General features: G+C 29.6%; 2 protein-coding genes across 2 annotated transcripts; both read right to left on the bottom strand.

Annotated features, from left to right (window-relative positions):
• Positions 1 to 4,667: 4,667 nt before the first annotated feature.
• On the bottom strand, positions 4,668 to 6,227 carry LOC21407889. The gene is made up of 3 exons (XM_024167779.1): positions 6,066 to 6,227; positions 5,337 to 5,564; positions 4,668 to 4,994 (listed from the first exon to the last, which is right to left on the bottom strand). Exons 1-3 carry the CDS (start codon positions 6,225 to 6,227, stop codon positions 4,668 to 4,670), a joined length of 717 nt encoding a protein of 238 aa, XP_024023547.1.
• Positions 6,228 to 15,289: 9,062 nt separating this feature from the next.
• LOC21407888 lies at positions 15,290 to 16,129 on the bottom strand. The gene has a single exon (XM_010101444.2). It carries the CDS (start codon positions 16,019 to 16,021, stop codon positions 15,290 to 15,292), a length of 732 nt encoding a protein of 243 aa, XP_010099746.1. The 5' UTR covers positions 16,022 to 16,129.
• Between the last annotated feature and the right edge of the window lie 2,901 nt (positions 16,130 to 19,030).

The following is a 19,030-nucleotide window of genomic DNA, read 5'->3' as shown; positions in this document are numbered from 1 at the left end:
AAATTTTGGCATGGTGGAGGCTACAAGGTGTAAGATTTTCAATACTTTCAATATTAGCACGTGATATCTTGACTATTCCAGTATCAACGGTGTCTTCAGAATCTGCCTTTAGCACAGCTGGGAGGATAATTGAAGAACGAAGGACTTCGTTGACTCCAGAAATGGTTGAGGTGCTAATATGTCTAAAAGATTGGGAAAATGCTTCTTTGCGAATGCAACACACAACCGAAAACAGCGATTTAATGGATCAATTTCAAAATTTATACATTGACGATGACGCTTCTGATGCGGGGAGTAGTGTAGCAGGCAGTTAGATATTTTTGTTCTTAATATAAATTGTAACTGTAAAAATAATACTGCACTCTTTTTTTCTTACCAAGGTTTTATCCCAATGGGTTTTTCTTGGTAAGGTTTTTAATGAGGCAGTTATAAATACATAAATAAAGTCTTATTTCATTAAAATTTTACAATATTCACTATTTATTATAAATTTCGTTTTATTTTTTTAATAGTTTTATAAATTATGCTCGGACCGGGCCGATTCGGGCCGGCCCGGTCCGAAAATAGCCCGGCCCGCACTCGGCCCTTCGGGCCTTAGGGCCGGGCTGGGCTTATATAAAATTATTTAGGGCCGGGCTAGCCCGGCCCTATTAAAAATCGGGCCGGGCCGCCCCGGCCCGAAATGATAATTCGGGCCGCCGGGCCCGGGCCGGGTGGCCCAAATTTTTAGCTCTGACTTCAGGCACGAGTGTAATTTTATAAAAAATTGATTTCACATATAATAAAGTTTTTGTTTACAATTTAATGCTAATTATTTCATATTTGTTTTAAAGACAATATTTTCTCATTTTTCACAATTTATTGTAAAACATATTTACAAAAGAATGTCTTAAATTAATTATAAATGCAGTAGTATAATCTATGAAGAGTTTTCATCGAATTTTTAACTAACAAATTAAAATCAAAATAAAAAATTATATATTTTTTTAGATGATTCAAGTTAAAAGTATTTAAAATGGTGATTATGTTAACTTATTTTTAGTTATAATATTCTGTATTGTGAAAATAAAACCTTATTTTATAGAGAAATCTAATTAGGGTGTCCATATAAAAAGTAGAAAAATGTTTGATTAAGAGTATTTTTGAGAAAATTATTTCAGTATAAAATCAAACAATAAAATTAGTCGAATACAAATCTAACATTTATAGAGGATTGTAATAAAAGTATTTGAGTATGGATATATTCACCAAAAAAATATTTGGATTGAGAAATTAGCAAAGAAAAAAATTTAATGAAGTGAAGGAAACATCAATAAAGAATAAGAATGCAAATAAAATATAATTAATGGCCAAAGAACTAAAGCCTCATTCGTTTCGCTGATTCGAGTTTAGAATTCGAGTTTTGTTACAGTAAAAAGCTCTCACAAACAGTCACATCTAACTTTTTTACTACAGTAAAAAGCTCTTACATAAAATCACATCTCAACTCAAATTCTAAACTCGAATCAGCGAAACGAACGAGGCCTAAGTAAGAAAGCAAAAAAGTAAAAAAAGTAAAAAAAAAAAAAAAGAAAAAAGAAAACATGGAACGAAATGCACACACATGGCCGAAGGAGCGCCCTTTGCGCTTCTAATCTTATATACTAATTTTGTTCCGCACATATTACTTTGTTGGAGACACTAAGGACACGTTTATTTTTTATATTCATCTATGATTTTAAATCATAATTTATAATTTTTTACAGTATTTTTTCTTATAAAAATATATATATAAAATAAAAATAGTTCTGAATCATGATTTTTAATACATAAATCAAACGTCTTCTAAAATACGTTTTGGATGATGTATTTTGGGTGATTTGAAATGTGGCTCTAATCCAAACAGATGTTTAGAAGCCCATGACCTGATTTTGGGCTTATAACTGGATGAGACAGATGAGCCCAGGGAATTGATTCGCTAACGGTAAAAAAATCCATTGTTTGACCTCAGAGAATTGATTCCCTTCCGAGCTCAAATCAAAACCCAAGCAGCGCAAAATGCATAACCAAAGCAATTGAGTCATCCTTAACCAAACATTATTTTAGATTAAAACCCATGTTTTCAATGCACATCTAAACATACGTTCAAACCCTTTTCAAATCACCATTTAAACTTCTTTTCAACCCACATGGTTTAAACTCAAATCACTGACTTAAACACGTGAACTAAACGGAGTCTGAATAGTTTATTGTTTACCGAATAATGAGAAATATACAACTAATTAAGGATTTTTTATTTTATTTTAAAATTAAATATGTGTAAAGATAATAATTGACCAAAAAAAAGCATGGACACATTTAAAAAAAACTATTTTAACCAATTAAACATAAAATAGGAGGACATGCAAAACAATTACTCTCATAAAAATAAAGTGAGGAATCATATATTTTTAAAAATCACACAAAAAATTAAAATGCAAAAAGAATTCAAAAAATAAAGATAAAAAGTAAAAAAATAAAAAAAATAGGTAAGTGGAGTGGCTGCCAACTTAAACTTTTTTTTATGTATTGTTAGATTAGATTCATATGTCTATATATATGTGTATATGAATCTTCTCTCTTCTTGATATATCTATTTCTCTATTATATTCTATTATATAGAAGTTTGGATGATTGGTTTAAAATTTTTGCACTTTAACAAGTTAGCTTGCTTGCTTTAATGCTTTTTTTAATTGTATTTTTAAGCTTTCTTTCATTTCTAAATTTTAATTTTTTTGTCAGAATTTTTTATCTATACACTTCAACATATTAACTAGTCATTTTCATGGGGAAAAAAAATTAGCTTACTCGCTTTCAAGCTTTTTTTCCTCTTGTTTTTGTTTTTATAAAATTGTATTTTGAGCTTCTTTTTCTTGATTTTTTCTAATTCTATTTTTTTTCATCAGAATTTTTTATCTAGATTATATAGAAGTGTAGATGAATGTTGCACTTTTTGTTCTTCAACTTCTTGCCTCATATTGAGAAATTTTTCTTCCACATTTTGCTGCTTGTTTTGCTTTAACACTTGCTTGTTCTTTTTTTTTTTTTTTTGCTTCTTTTTAATATCTTGTATTTTTAATTGTTTCGAATTAACAGATTTTTTATTAATTTTCTCTTTAAACACCTCATTTAATATTTTTTTATTTCCATAAATATTTTAACTCGTGAATCTCTATACTCCTTACTATACTATATCTATAGTATTTATAATAGAGAAGATGTATCTAACTTTTTCAACAATTATTATGTATAATTTGAAATTGTTTGTTTTATGGTATGATGTTTTAAAATTTTTGTACTTCAGCATGTTTGCTTGCTTGCTTTCATGTTTTTTGTTTAATTGTATTTTTAAGCTTTCTTTCATTTCTAGTTTTTAATTGTATTTTGATTATTTTATTATAATTTTTTATCTATAGACTTCAACATATTAGCTTGTCATTTTCAAATATATATATATTAGCTTCCTTGCTTTCAAGTTTTTTTTCATTTGTTTTTATTTTGTAAAATTGTATTTTGCAATTTGAACATTTGGAGTGCAATTTAAATGGCTTGCTTTCAATTGTATTTTGCAGTTTAAATAATATAAATTGTTTATGTTATTTAGAGTGCAATTTCATAACTATCGTGGAATTATTATGAAATTAGTATTTCATTCATTTTATGAAAGTGGTGATATTGGATTGAATTAAATATTAGGAGCCAAAAGAACCCTATGGTAGCTTAATTTTGTGATTATATAAACTAATTGAGAATATAAAATTATGTATGAAAAAATTGAGAATTTACCCCTATTTTGTTTTAATGGAAACGAAATAAATTTTATTTTTAAAAGGCTATTTCCAGATTTTCTATTAATGTAAATACCTATTTGTTCCCTTCAGTTTAAGGCCTCGTTCAGTTTGATGATTTGAGTTTTTAATTCGAGTTTAGATGTGACTTTATGTGAGAATTTTTAATTATAGTAAAAAAATTAGATGTGATTTTTTATGAAAGTTTTTAACCGTAGCAAAATTAAAATTAAAAACTCGAATCGGTGGAATGGCCTAACTAACTCCATACACCATTTCATTCAGTATTCTAGTTATCACGTGTGGACGTTTGGTTCATGGATTCAGAATCATGATTCAAAAATATTCTCGATTTACGTGGTTTTTTGTGAGAAAATAATATAACGAACTACGAATTATGATTCAAACCATGACACGAATCTTTATACCAAACACATTGCACAGTCAAAATAACAGCCCGAAAGATTATGTAGCGGAGAGAAATTGAGAAAAGAAATGAATACGTTACAAGTTGTGATCATTCAAACGAAAACCTTGACGCAAAATCATGGGGGAATACGATCACCATCTGCCAGGAGAAAATTTTGCACTAAAGAAGTCGCTCGAAAATGTGTCTCTGCCCCAAGATCAAGCACCAGCTGCGTTAGCTCTGTTTCTGGGTTGAACCAAAACAGGCTTGTATGATCTGAACATGATAGATTCAAAATATCTCGGCCAGTCTTTGAAAGGAGTAGGGGAAAGAGGGTATGAATCCGCTCTGGGTCATTTCTCAAGGCATATAAACAGACCCAAGAATCTTTATTTTCGTAATCATGGATTCGCCAAACATTAGACATTAAGGAACATAGACATGATAGTTTTCTAAACGAATGTCAAATAGAGATGACCTCCCAGTGTTTCTAAACGAATTGCATTATTCGGTTCTAGATCTGCAGGCAGTTCAAAATCAGAAAACTCATCATTCTCAATGTCAAATGCTAAAATCTTCCATGAGAAATCTTGAATATCCTCCATCAACAAATGGAAATGGCCATTAAGGAACACACACTTGATAGTTTTCTCTTCTAAAAATCCCCTTGCTACTTCAAAAGTGGAATAGATAGCAGGTAAAGCTGGAATTCTCCTCCAAACATCTGATCTGGAAGTGTAAACCATTACCTCAGAAGTGAAAGTTTTAGTTCTTATGTTCTCGAATTGATTGATTCGGATAATTTCATAGTTGTCCATATCCGGAAAATATGCAAATCAGTATACTGGTTGATATCTTCGCACGTGGAGAGTAATCGTACCAATTGTAAATACATGCAACATCCGTACCCACTTAAACCTAGGGGTGTTCGGCGGTTAAAAACCGTCGGCCAAACCGACCATGTCATTTTTCTGAAAGTGGACACCGAAACCAAACCGCATGCAGCATTATTCGGTTCTGTTAACCAAATTTCGGTTTCAGTTCAATTTTGGTCGGTTTTTCAGATTTAGTAATTAAGAAGGTGACTTCAATTAATCATCAGGTTATCAACATATAAATACAGGCAACATCCGTACCCACTTAAACCTATGGATTGACGGATTCCATATAGCCAACTTCGCGTCCTTCCTTGCATTCCACATAGCCAACTCAGAGAAATATTTCCACTCAGGTTCATAACAAATGCAAGTTAATCCATTGGAGTGGCCCACTACTTGAGTTTGTACTCTTGGATGACTTGGTGGCCGATAAATCCGTCTCATGTTCTCGATGATTTCGTCATTATCATCCTGGAAAGCAACTCTGTAAAGCTCTGTAGGCTTAGAGCCAACGTTAGATAACAAAACAACTCTATTTATTTGTTAGTTTACTAATCAATTTTAAAAACTTAAACTATTAAGAGATGGTCAATAATAATTTTATACTTTAATACTCCATCTCGTGTATGGGTTAGATAATGAGCAATCGTGTGGTTAAATTAATTAGAAAGTCCAATATGTAAATATTTAAGCCTTAGATATATTAAAGACCCAACACATGATGACAATTTAAATGAGAATAAAGAGTGTAATTACGGAGGTTTGAACTCAAAATCTCCCGTTCTGATACCATATTAGTTTATCAATCTATCTTAAAAGCTTAAACGATTAGAAGGTGGACCAACAATAATTTTATATTTTAACAGCGTCCTTCCTTGCATTCCACGTAGCCAATTCAGAGAAATATTTCCACTCAGGTTCATAACAAATGCAAGTTAATCCTTTCGAGTGGCCCACTACTTGAGTTTGTACTCTTGGATGACTTGGTGGCTGATAAATCCGTCTCATGTTCTCGATGATTTCGTCATTATCATCATGGAAAGCAAATCTGTACAACTCTGTAGGCTTAGAGCCAACGTTAGATAACAAAACAGCTCTATCAGTGTCGGAATCTAGGGCCTTGTTTAGATGCATTTTGCTGAATGTAGAGGACGGCTCGTTTGGAACTCGTTGTAAAATAATTTTATTTTTTATATGAAAAGAAAAATGAAAATATCTTCAATCTCAGACATAAATTATTTTTAAAAATGCGTTTGATAGTTTTATCAATAGATTATTTTCAGTGTAAAAAAATACATTAATGTCTCTCTTTCTCTCTCTCTCTGCTCGAGAGAGGAGAAAATGAAAACAAAAAATGAAAAATGACTAAAAGTCGTTTTTCATTTCTCTCTCATTTTACACTAAACCAACAAATGATTTTCATTTCCGTTTTTTGTCTTTATTGCACTAAACTAGGAAAGATTATACAACAGATCAAAGCATTTGCAGATGTCATAATTAAGGCGCATAATTAACTTAAAATCCTAAAATAAATAGTGAAAAAACTTTTAACAACTAAGCACAAAAATCAACATAAATACTGAAAAACATCGGTATTATAGAGCATGTGATGTAAACAGGCATACGAAATATTATAAAAGAATGAAAAAAAGAAAAGAAAACTGAGAAGAAAACAATACCAGAGTATCAGATCAAGGTGTCTTGCAATCACTTTGTTCCTTTCCGCGCAATCGCCTCTATTAAGCAGAAATCCACCTTCAAAAGTTGTAGAACAAAATTGTTACGTCTATTCTCTTTTCTTTGTTTTTAACCAAACGAATAAAAAGCAAAAGCATGCATAGAAAGCGGTGATCTCGAAAGCAAAGACAGAATGGCTTGGTCAAAATGGTTGATGAGCAGCTATTAGAAGGATTTTTGGAGCAAATTTTTTTTTTTATCAGTCAATTTCATGATAATCCAGGTTTAATCAGAAAAGAAGAAATGTTTTTTATTTAACAAGAATCAGAAAAAAGAAAACACGATCCTGAATCTTTGAAACAAAACAATCACGAGAATTTAGAGTCAACACTCCAACTAAAGCAAGAAATGTAAAACAAATGAAATCCTACGTTTCCTTTCCTAAACTAATGAATTTAGGTCAGGTTTACCCGCACAAGAAGTGCAAGATTCGTCAAGTTTCTCTTATTTTCTCATCATTTCTTGCCATCCATTTTTTTCTGAAGTCGAGAAATATCAGAAAGCGCCAATATCTCGGTCCTTTTCTCAATATAGTAGGTCCCTTTCTTTTAAGAAGAAAGCCAAGACTTATTTTCTAAGAAAACAAACATTATAACAAGAAACTGACATAGCATTCTAAAATCATTACCGACAAACATACAAACAATGAACAGCTTTTGGGGCAGTTCATTTTCCGAGAAAAAGCAAGAAAAGAAAATTACCTAACTGGAAAAGTCAAAAAAAAAAAAATTACCCACGTGAAGACTCTTCTATATTGTATGCATGCAAAAAGGGGTTGCTCTAGAGATCTTACCAAAAAGTCATCAAGGAGACATTTACTTTATGGATTAAAATTATGAGATTAAAATTATTTTTAATTTACGTGTATTTTTTATAATACTATATATAACGAATCATGATTCATGATTCAAATCATAGTATAAATTCCCTTATCAAAAATTCGGTTTCCTCGTAACAATAGTATTAGCTGAGACAATGAGTAATTGAGTTGCAACTTTGGTAATGTTTGCTAGTGGGCTATCCTTCTTTTGCTTGAAATTGAATTGATTGTAATGTCCCCCTTTTTAGCCTGTAGGATGTTTGGGACGCGTATATGCATCCTTCGAATCTTTTCAATTCATAAGGCACGCCCCCGATAGTAAATTTTTTTTTTTTTTTTTTTTTAACAATTTGCATGTGTTTTATAAAATTGATTTAAATTTATTTAAAGTTTTAAAGTTTGATAAGTAATGTTCCCTACATTATACAAAGATTTTTTTAATCAAATAAATAAATAAGTGTGTCGATAATCCCGCTTATAATTTAAGTTGAACTTAAACAGAATATGCTAATAATGTTTTTTTCTATTGGGTTGCAAACAATGTTTTAATAACAACATGTATAAATAAATATAGCTAACTGCTAATTATTTTTTAAATTAAAAAATGATACCATAAAAATTTGTACAATAACAGCATAAAATTATTTAGAAATTTTAAATTTTAACCTAAATAAAAGTTAATTAGATAAATTGTAGGAAATAGGCCTATATTTAAAACTTATGAAAGTAAATGGCTAATTTATCAGTGTATAAAATTAATAGACTATTTCATCTTTTTAATTTTTAATTTTCTAATTTTACCCTTTTCTTATTTTTTTTCTTTTCCTTTGACAAATTTATGTATATCCAGGATTTATCAAGTTAGAAGCACAATACAAATTCTAATAGTAAATCCTAGATGTACTTAGTAAAATCAAGATTTACCAAGTTAGCATCACTTTTTCAAAAACCATACAAACTCTAATGGTAAGTCTCGGATGTACACGATTAATCTAAAATTTAGTTAGAATCACTTGAAAAAGAAGAATACAAATTCTAATGGTAAATCCTGGACATTCTTGATAAATCTAGGATTTACCAAGTTAGCATCTATTTTTCAAGAACTGTAAAAATTTTAATGGTGAATCTTGGATATACACGATAAATTCAGATAAATCCAAACTTTACCAAGTTATAATAACTTGAAAAAGAACAGTACAAATTCTAATGATAAATTCTGAATATACTTAGTAAGTGAAGGATTTACCAAGCTAGCATCACTTTTTTAAGAACTGTACAAACTCTAATTATTAAATCATACATATACAAGGTTAATCCAAGATTTACCAAGTTAGAATCACTTGAAAAAAAATTACAAATTATAATAGTAAATCCTTGATATATTTGGTAAATTTAAAATTTACCGAGTTAGCATTACTTTTTCAAGAATAGTAAAAATTATTGGTGATGAATCTTGGATATACACTGTAAATCTAGGTAAATCCAGGATGTGTCAAGTCAGAATCACTTGAAAAAAAGTATAAATTCTAATGGTAAATCATGGATATACTTAGGGCTTGTTTGGTTCAACAATTTGCAAACTATGGAGATTTGAATCTTTTTTGTTAAAATTGTAGAATTTTAATTGTGGTGATTTTAATTGTGATTCAAACCGATATTTGGATATGTAAATAAATTGTAATTTAAATTGGAAATAAAATCTGAACTGTGTTTGGATAAAGTGTTGAAAACTGTCATTAGAGTTTTGTAACAAATCTTATAAAATCTCAATGTAAATGATATTAAAAAATATGCAATATGGGTGGCGATTTGTTCCTTTCTTCATTATGAACACATCTTAAAAAAATTCATCTCAATCGGAATTAAAACGAAGAAGTTATAACATTTTTAAGACTAAAATTGAAGAGAGAGAAAAAGTAGAATCTGGAACTGTTAAATTGTTGACAACAATTCAGATTGTTAAAATTTAAAGAGGGTGGTGAATTCTAAAAATTAAGTATTTAAACCATTGTTAATGGTTTGAATTGTCCTACAATTTTCCTCTCCCAAACACCAATTTGAATCCTAACTAACAATTTGAGTTGTTGAAACAAACATTACATTAGTAAATTCAAGATTTACCAAGCTAGCATCGCTTTTCAAGAACTGTACAAACTCGAATGGTAAATCCTGGATATACACGGTTGTTCCAGGATTTACCATTAGGATCACTTAAAAAAGAACAATACAAATTCTAATATTACATCCTATATACTTGTTAATCCTGGACTTACCAAGTTAACATCATTTTCTTAAGAACCGTACAAATTTTAATGATAAATGCTGGATCTACACGATAAATTCATGTGAATATCAGTGATTTACTAAAAGGATATTTTTAGAATTTCAGTTGGTTTTAAATCCAGATTTACATCAAATTGACATTTATGAACTTCTCTTAAATATTTACCTATTAATTTTAATTCCTCTCAAATTTTCACCTATTTCCCTCCTTCTCCGTAAAATTATGGTTGTATGAAAATAAAGAGTTTCAAATTATACGTAATAATTGTTCAAAAAGAAATAGACACATCTTCTCTACTATAAATAGTATAGATATATAGTAAAGTATAGAGATTAATGAGTTCAAATATTTATGAAAATAAGAAAAAGATATTAAATGAGGTGTTTAAAGTGAAAATTAATTAATGAAAAAATATTTTAATTGGAACAATTAAAAATACAAGATTTTAAAAAGCAGACGAAAACGAATAAGCAAGTGCTAAAGCAAAAGCAAGCATCAAAATGTGGAAGAAAATTTTCTCAGTGTGAAGGCAAGAAGTTGAAGAACAAAAAGTGTAATATTCATCTACAATTCAATATAATCTATAGATAAAAAATTCTGATGAAAAAACATTTAAAATACAATTAAAAACACTAAGAAATAGAATGATTATGAAATATTTAAATATTATTTAAAAATCTTCAACCTTAAGCCAACTAGTCACTTTATTGATCACTTGAACATAATCAAATATATTGATTCCCTACAGAGAATACTTTGACCAAAGATCTAAATGATCAATTATTTTGACAATTTAAGGAGAAATTATTAACTCCCAACGGAACGAAAAAATTCTAATATTATTATACTAATTAATCACTATACATAAATCCACATTTCCAAATTACAGAAGCTATTAAATTAATAAATTCTCACTCTGGAGTAATTCAAGAAATGTAAAATCCAAGTATAAGATTTTTACAGTAAACTCAAGATTAGAGCATTTACATTTAGTGCCTATAAGATATTAATTAAGACAGTCACTAAAATTAAATCTTATTTATTATCCGTTTGATACTCTATTTAGTACTATTGACTCACAATCAATTATACCGAATCATTTAATTATGGCTTTCGCTACAACTGTCATAAATAAAATTCTTAATTTTATTTATAATTGCAAACATGTTTTTTAATTATGAAATCCATGTAAATAAATACAACATAACCAAAGGGCTTGGTATATTTAAATAAATAAATGCTCAACGAAGAACAATGTCAACTTTTATTTAATTAATGCAACTGAAAATGTCATACCAAAATTGGTGTAAAATAGCATAATTTCAACAATCTCTCAATTGCTTTTTTAAAACAGGTGCCGCATTTGGTGAATTCCCATTCCCTCTAGATGAGAATAAGGACTCGTTTAATTCGTTGATTCAAGTTTTTAATTTGAGTTGAGATGTGACTTTATGTGAGAGTTTTTTACTGTAGCAAAAGTTAAATGTGATTGTTTATAAGAGCTTTTTATTGTAATAAAACTCGAATTTTAAATTAAAATCGGTGAAATAAACGAGGCCTAAAAAACTCTCGAAGCTAGCGACTTGATGAATTGATCCGTCAGGTTTTCTGCTGATTCAATCTCCGCGACTTCAACATCTCCACGTTGTACTATCTCTCAAATAAGACGATACTTTCTCTCAATGTGCTTTTGCCTCTTGTGGTGCCTTGGTTCTTTGATTATGATACAGCTCCATTAGTGTCACAGTACATAATGATCGGCTGCTTTGCACTAGGTACTACTTCAAGTTCATTAAGGAACTTCTTGAGTCATACAGTTTCCTTTGCAGCTTCTAAGTAGCCACAGACTCAGCTTTTATGGTGGAGTCTGCAATACATGACTGTTTCACATTCCTCCAACTGATAGCTCCACCACCAAGTACTGTAAACGGTTAGTTTTGAAAACGATATTCTATGTAAAAGCGTGTATTTAGCGGATCACATAATACAAAAATTTTAACGAACCTTTAAAACACTCTATAAAATACAATAATTTATGCATGAGTAAATTAATCAAATTAATTTATGAATAAATTTACTTAGCGAACGATTAGGTCGATAACTTGAGTTCTTTGACCAGGAACATTCCTCGCTCCAAGCTAGTTTAGAATGCCCGAATGTTCCTCATTAATTATTTGGATCTATGAAGACGTGTGTGTGGACACATCTGAAACAAAACAAAATTAGCACTCAAAAACACTCAAGTCTTCCACGAACACCAATACATACAAGACGTGGAATTGGAATGAAAATTTTTCTTTTCCTTACTATATAAAAAACCAGCCACTTAAGCTATGAAGAGCAAAAATTGTGTTCTCCATAAATAATTCATAATTAGAGATAGGTAAAATCTGTTAACCTCTCTAATTACATCTTTATCTTTGAGTATCATTGATTCTCTAATGGATAGTGATTCATAAAATAAATTCATGAATCAGAGCTCCTACTAATCTAAGTACCGAATTAACCTTTAAGAGAATTATTCATCTGCTTCTTTTTCAAGAATGAATGTATTTCATCTCGTATATTAACATTCTCAGCTACCCACATCGTCATGCCTCCAAAATATAAGGAATATGACTCAGCATCACGGAATTCATACCGAGTAAATCAAAAGAAAATAATTCATAAATATGAGTCTGCTAATAACTCATGATTAAGATAATTTTATATACGACTATTAGTAGACTTAATTAGAATTTCTGTAAGTAACGAAAATTATCAGAAATTCATATTATGTATGTTTTCTTGTAACAGTCACACTGAGGCAATAATATCAATACCATTCAGATATTTTTCATCTATTTTTCTCTACCATTTCCTTTTATTTATCGATTCGTGGTGTTTCTACTATTTTGAAAAAAAAAATACAAACACTCTCGTTATAAAAAGCTCTTTTTATTTTTTATAGTAATATGTTCTTGTAATTTGCCCTTAAAAAAAAGATATATGGGATGTTTGATTGGAGGATTCAAATCACAATTTGAATCATGATTTATAATTCGTTATAGTATTTTTCTCATAAAAAATATACATAAATTAAAAATAATTATAATCACATAATTTTAATTTATGAACTAAACGTTTTCATAGTAAGAGTTTAGATGCTCGTTAGGATTAGATTTGAGACTAACAAGGGGGTAGTGCAGAAGAGAACAAACAACTCGTCAACGAACCAACGTTCAGATTAGCTAGCTAAAGAGACATGGCATCCTTTAATCATTGATTTCTTTATCTAAAACCAATGCATTGATAAAAGAATAGTCTTGTCCTACTATAAATATTATAAAATAAAAAAAGGAAGAAAAAAACAAAACAAAACAAAAGGACCAATTACGGAAAGCCAAAGACCTCCAGGGTGGCAAAGACCAGAAATAGTCCTCAATATAGACTCATATATGTACTGTTTCTTTTAAAATAAAACTCAAAAAAATATTTAGGACCGTAGTAATATTTTTAAAATGATTTTATTTTTAATATAAAAGTATAAATGAGATTGTTTTGAGAATTATTTTAAAATTAATTTTAAAATTACATTTGATTAGTTTTTTAAAAAATTATTTTGAATATAATAAAAAAATAAAATTATTTTGGTTATAATTATTAATTAATATATTATAACGTTGTTGATAAGTATTAAAAAATAAAAATAGAAAAAAAACAAATTACAATCATTTTCTAATTCATTTACAAAAATTAGTCTCATTGTTTTTTATTTTCGTTATTAAAATATTTACTAAACAAAAATGGTTTGCAGACCGTTTTTAATTTCGTACCTCAAAAGACATGTAAAAATGTTTTAAAAAACAAGTAAAAATCAATTACAAACACACTCAATATTTATTTATGAATACCGTATTTACTCGAATATCCGGTCAGCGATCATTATAAAAAAACTCAAAGGTTCCAAAAAAAAAAAACAAAACCCAAATCTAACAATCATGGCCCCGTTTATTTTACCGATTCGAGTTTAAAATTCAAATTTTGCTACAGTAAAAAGCTCTTAGAAACAGTCACATCTAACTTTTTTACAACAGTACAAAATTCTCACATAAAGTTACATCTAAACTCGAATTAAAAACTCGAGTGAGCGAACTAAACGTGCCCTTAAATTTAAGTTATAATTTTATTTAAGTTCATGTTCGTTTCTAAAATTTGAGTTTGAACTTGAGTTTAAACCCGAGTTTTAACTTGAGTTTGGGGCTAAAATCTGAAGCTCTATTCATTTCACCGATTCGAGTTTTGCTATAGTAAAAAACTCTCAGAAACAGTCACGTATAACTTTTTTGTTACAATAAAAAGTTATCACATAAAATCACATCTCAACTCGAATTAAAAACTCGAATCAGGGAACTAAACGGGAGTTCAAGTTTCCCTTTCAACTCAAGTTCTTAAACTCAAACTCAAGTTAATAAACAATATTTTTTCTATTCTTAAAAACGTCGTAACTTTTTTATTTTAATTCCGATTGAGATGATTTTTTCTAATGCGTTCACAACGAAGAGACGAATAAAACCCCACCCATATACCTTATTAAAATTCTTCATCACCATTGAGATTTTATTAAAATACTATTTAAATATAAATTCAAATTTTAACTCACTCAAATAGATTCTCAATTTAAATCATAACTCAAATGTATACATCTAAACACAAACTCAAATTACAATTTCAACTCAAATTATAACTTAAATTTAACTCAAAATCTACACTCAAATTACCGTAACTCCAAAATATAACCGAACAAGTCGTATATATTTTATCTTGGTGTCCAAAATGAGTAAGTTTAAAGGAGTAAAAAATGGGTCTCATTTAATTTATTTGGATACAAAATCAAAATTTAACAGAAATTTTGATTCCAATACGTTGTATACCTGTCTCCTAAAGCCTGTAAAAACCTGACATGCATGACAAAAATAACTGCCTCTAATAATTTTCCATCATTCAAAAAAGAAAAAAAAGTATATAATTAAAGGTCGTTATTTCACAAATTCAAATTTTATTATAATTTTAATTTTATTATAATAAAAAAATTTAAAAAATAATTACAATAAATTTTTTTTACATAAAATTAAATTTAAATTCTAATTTAAAACTCAAATTAACAATTAAACGACTTAAAATAACAACAGTGTTCTTATTTCCAATTTTATTTACGAAAGATCCACTATTTTGTTTTTGCAATATACCAAGAATTATTTATTTGATTTTACAGAACCAACCTGATCACATGGTGACTAGTTTCTTGATACAGAGAATAAACAGGGACAGCTAAATCCCACCTGTACTTTAGGGAATAAACCAAGAGCTGTATATTCATTTCTTCTTCCTTCTAACCTTACCGTTACATAAAAGAGAACCAAACCCAAAAAAATTGATGGTAACTTTGGGAATGTACGGATGTGGGAGATTCAGAACTGGACTAACCCTATTAACCCCATTTCCATGAGATCCTTTGTTGGCATAGGAGTAATACCCACCACTCGAAAACGACGTTGATCTCTTGTAAAACGACGTTGAATTAACCGACGACTGCTTTTGCAAACCCGGCTTCTGGTTCTGCTTCGGATTTGGGACCGACCCAGTTGAGTTGCTTCTGGACAAGAACTGTAGAGACCGAATCAAACTCTTCCCACGAGCCGTGTCGAAATTTAGACTACTACTTCTCCTGAACTGCCAAAAGGACTTGCTCTGTGGAGGCTTTTCATCGTCATTATCTGTGTCCAAACTAGTGGATAGGAATTCTTTCAACCTCTTCTTGTTGATGTTCGAATCCGAATTTCGGTAAGAAGCCGTCGGGGGAAGCGCCGGTGTTTTCTTGATTTGGACAGGAAGAATCTTACCATTGGAGAAGAGCTCGTCTGCCGGAGAGAGTTGTTCCAAAGTGAGATTGCTGTTGAGAATGCAGAAGTTGAAATCGGAGCTCGAATCCAAAAGGTTTATATCTTCTCTGGGCAGAACTGAATTTGTTTGATTGAGATCGTGAGAGAACGAGATTCTTGGACTGATTGGCAAGCTAGAAATCTCTGAGCAGACGTCAACTGCCATTTTTTCTTTTCTTTTCTTTTCTTTTCTTTTCTATTTGTTCAATTTCATAGGAGGAGAAGAGTGACGTTAAATAGTAGCGGATTTGTAGTCAAATTGGAGAAAGGAAATTTGAATAATGGCATGGAATATGAAGTCAGAAAATAGCAGCTTTGGCTTTTTTTTTTCTTTCTTTTTTTTTTTTTTTTTTTTGGGTCTCAGAGCTGCAAATAATGGCAATGGAATTTAAATTAGTAAATTGAGTTTTGGTTTTTTTTTTTTTTTTTTTTTTTTTTTTTTTTTTGGGTCTCAGAGCTGCAGTGAAGGTTGAGACAGAGAGACAAACAAGCCGTTTATATTGCCCCTTTATTGAGTTGGTAAGAAGGAAATGGGTAAAAGAAAAAAGAAAAGGGCCGGTCTTCTGTCCCGCACAAAGCATTTAAGAATTCCATTCTGTAAATGATCTGAGCCGTTCATTTGTGGCACAGAGAAATCTAACGGCCCAGAGAAAAGTAGGGGTAAAATACATTAAAAAAAAGGCAACCGGTTACGGGCCAAAATAAAAAAAAAAACTAAGGTACGAAAATGACCCCTGAGTCCTGACCTCCCCCCCACCCTCTCTCTCTCCCTCTCCTCCTTCTCCGGTGTTGATTGTTCGAAGGTTCCAAAGAGCAGGTGGGATTAGAGGTGTTGTTTGTGTAAAACGACAAATGGATACGCAATAAGCTCTTCAAAATCTAAGGTCTCATTCATTTCACCGATTTAAATTTTAAATTTTTATAATAAATTTTTTTTTAAAAATATCATATTTAATTTTTTCTGCTACAGTAAAAAATTCTCAACTCGAATTTACAAAGTCAATAAGACTAAAGTGTCGTTTGACGTTTTATGTGACCGTGACTTAAATGAAGATCTTTGTATCAAGTACAGAGAAGGGAAGAAGAAAGGTGATATTGTTGCTGGGTTTTGTAAGACCCACACTGATCTCTGGAAAAAGGTGACCTTTTTTTTTTTTTTTTTTTTTTTTTAAGGGATATTGATTGCGAAATGGATATATGTGTTGATTTTATTTTATACTACGAGATAAATATCATGGTTATATAAGAGTTTTTTTTAAAGATTTTTTTATAACTCGGATGATATGGTTCATTATGTTTTAAAAGATTCAAGATTTATATCTTGAAATGTTGTGGCTCATTGCGGTCTGCGCATACCAAAACTCTGTGTATAATGTGGTCTATGCATACCAATTGTTTGATGAAATGCTTCCGTGCATATTAGTGACATTGTATTGGTTTATAACTTCAAATTCTAACTAACTATTATAAGTTCATTGGTGTATTTTGCGACTTTGTTGTTATTTTATCTATAATCGACGGCTTTTTTGGTTTAGAGAAAGAAAAACAAATCAATCAATAATTGATACTATCATTAAAAAAAGAAAAAAAGAGAAAATTAAATTAAAGCTTTCTAATATTACAAAAATAAAAAATAAAAACACAAAAAATCTCATTTCAATGGTATTTGAATCTTTTTAAGGTTACAAACGTAAGTTTTTCTTTTTTATTTTTATTTAAGGGTACTTTAGGTATTTTATACTTAAAATTGAGGATTAATTATAAATATGTATAAATGTGAGTATTAAATCTAATTTGTATATATATATTTAATGATATCAAAAATTGAAAGTATAATTTTTTAATAAATCCAAAACACAAGTATAAAAGTGTAAATATCTCAATAACATATCACATGATTTGCATATTATAGACATATTTATTTATGTGTGTATATATATTCATGCCACCCTATATATGTACGTAAATGTATGTGTTACATATATCCATGCAACCCTAAACTACAAGTTTGATGTTTACAGTTATGCCCATGCAACCCTAAACTATAAGTTTCCTTTTTACAGTTATGCCCATGCAACCTATGCAATATGAAGTCTTAGCATTTTTCTTATTTCTAAGTTGCAATATTATTGTTTATTGATACACTATGGGCTCGTTCAGTTTACGGATTTGAGTTTTTAATTCGAGTTGAGATATATTTTATGTGACAGTTTTTCACTGTAAAAAAAAAAAATTAGATGTGATTTTTTTATGATAATTTTTAACTATAATAAAATTTGAATCGAAAACTTAAATTAGTGAAATGAACGACATCTATGACTATATAAGTGCTTATAGTTCTGACTTTTTTGTTACCAATTAAGGGGATGTTTGTTTCTTTCGTTTCTGATTTTGAATCATGATTTATGGTTTTCTACAGTATTTTTCTCACAAAAAATACACATAAAACGAAAATAATTTTAAACCATAATTATGAATTTATAAACTAAACGTTCACTAATTTTTATGTTATCTCTTTCTTTTAAAGTTAAAAATACGGTACTGCCCTTACTTTTAGACTATGAAAATACCTTCTTGTCCAAACTTTTTGGTCTGCAGTTACCACCTTGCCCCTGTTTTTTTCACTTTCCCGGTTTTGCCCCCACAACCATCCCACTAACCGGTACAGGCAACCTACATGTGGAGGTTACATTTAATTAAAATATGATTAAATAATGAGAGAAATAAGAAAATAGGCCAAGACTTAAGATGAATTAAAATTAATAAGTTAATAATTTATATAAGTTAATAAATAGGTCAAATTATTGTTTTTATTATTAACTTGTCTGATTATGAACCATAATTTGACAAGTTATTCATAATTTTTGTCCATAACTTATATGACTATGAACCGTAACTTAATAAATTTGTCTATAACTTATTTTATTATGAACCGTAATTTATTCTTAATAAATTATGACCTATTAATTTTTATACCTAAAAGTTAGTCTATATATTTTCTTAAACTTTTTATATTTTCTTATTTTTTACTATTTCTGTTAAATAATTGACCTTTGGCCCACACAAAACTGACAATGGCCCACTCAAGTGTGAGGAATACATCCCGTAATAGTGAATTGCGGGATGGAAGGAAGATTTGGCCGAAAGAAAAAAGTCTTTCTACATTATGATCTCC

The sequence above is a fragment of the Morus notabilis genome, unplaced genomic scaffold (assembly GCF_000414095.1).
Source record: "Morus notabilis unplaced genomic scaffold, ASM41409v2 Scaffold172, whole genome shotgun sequence".
Taxonomy (NCBI): Eukaryota; Viridiplantae; Streptophyta; class Magnoliopsida; order Rosales; family Moraceae; genus Morus; species Morus notabilis.
This window is presented reverse-complemented; position numbering and strand designations above follow the sequence as displayed.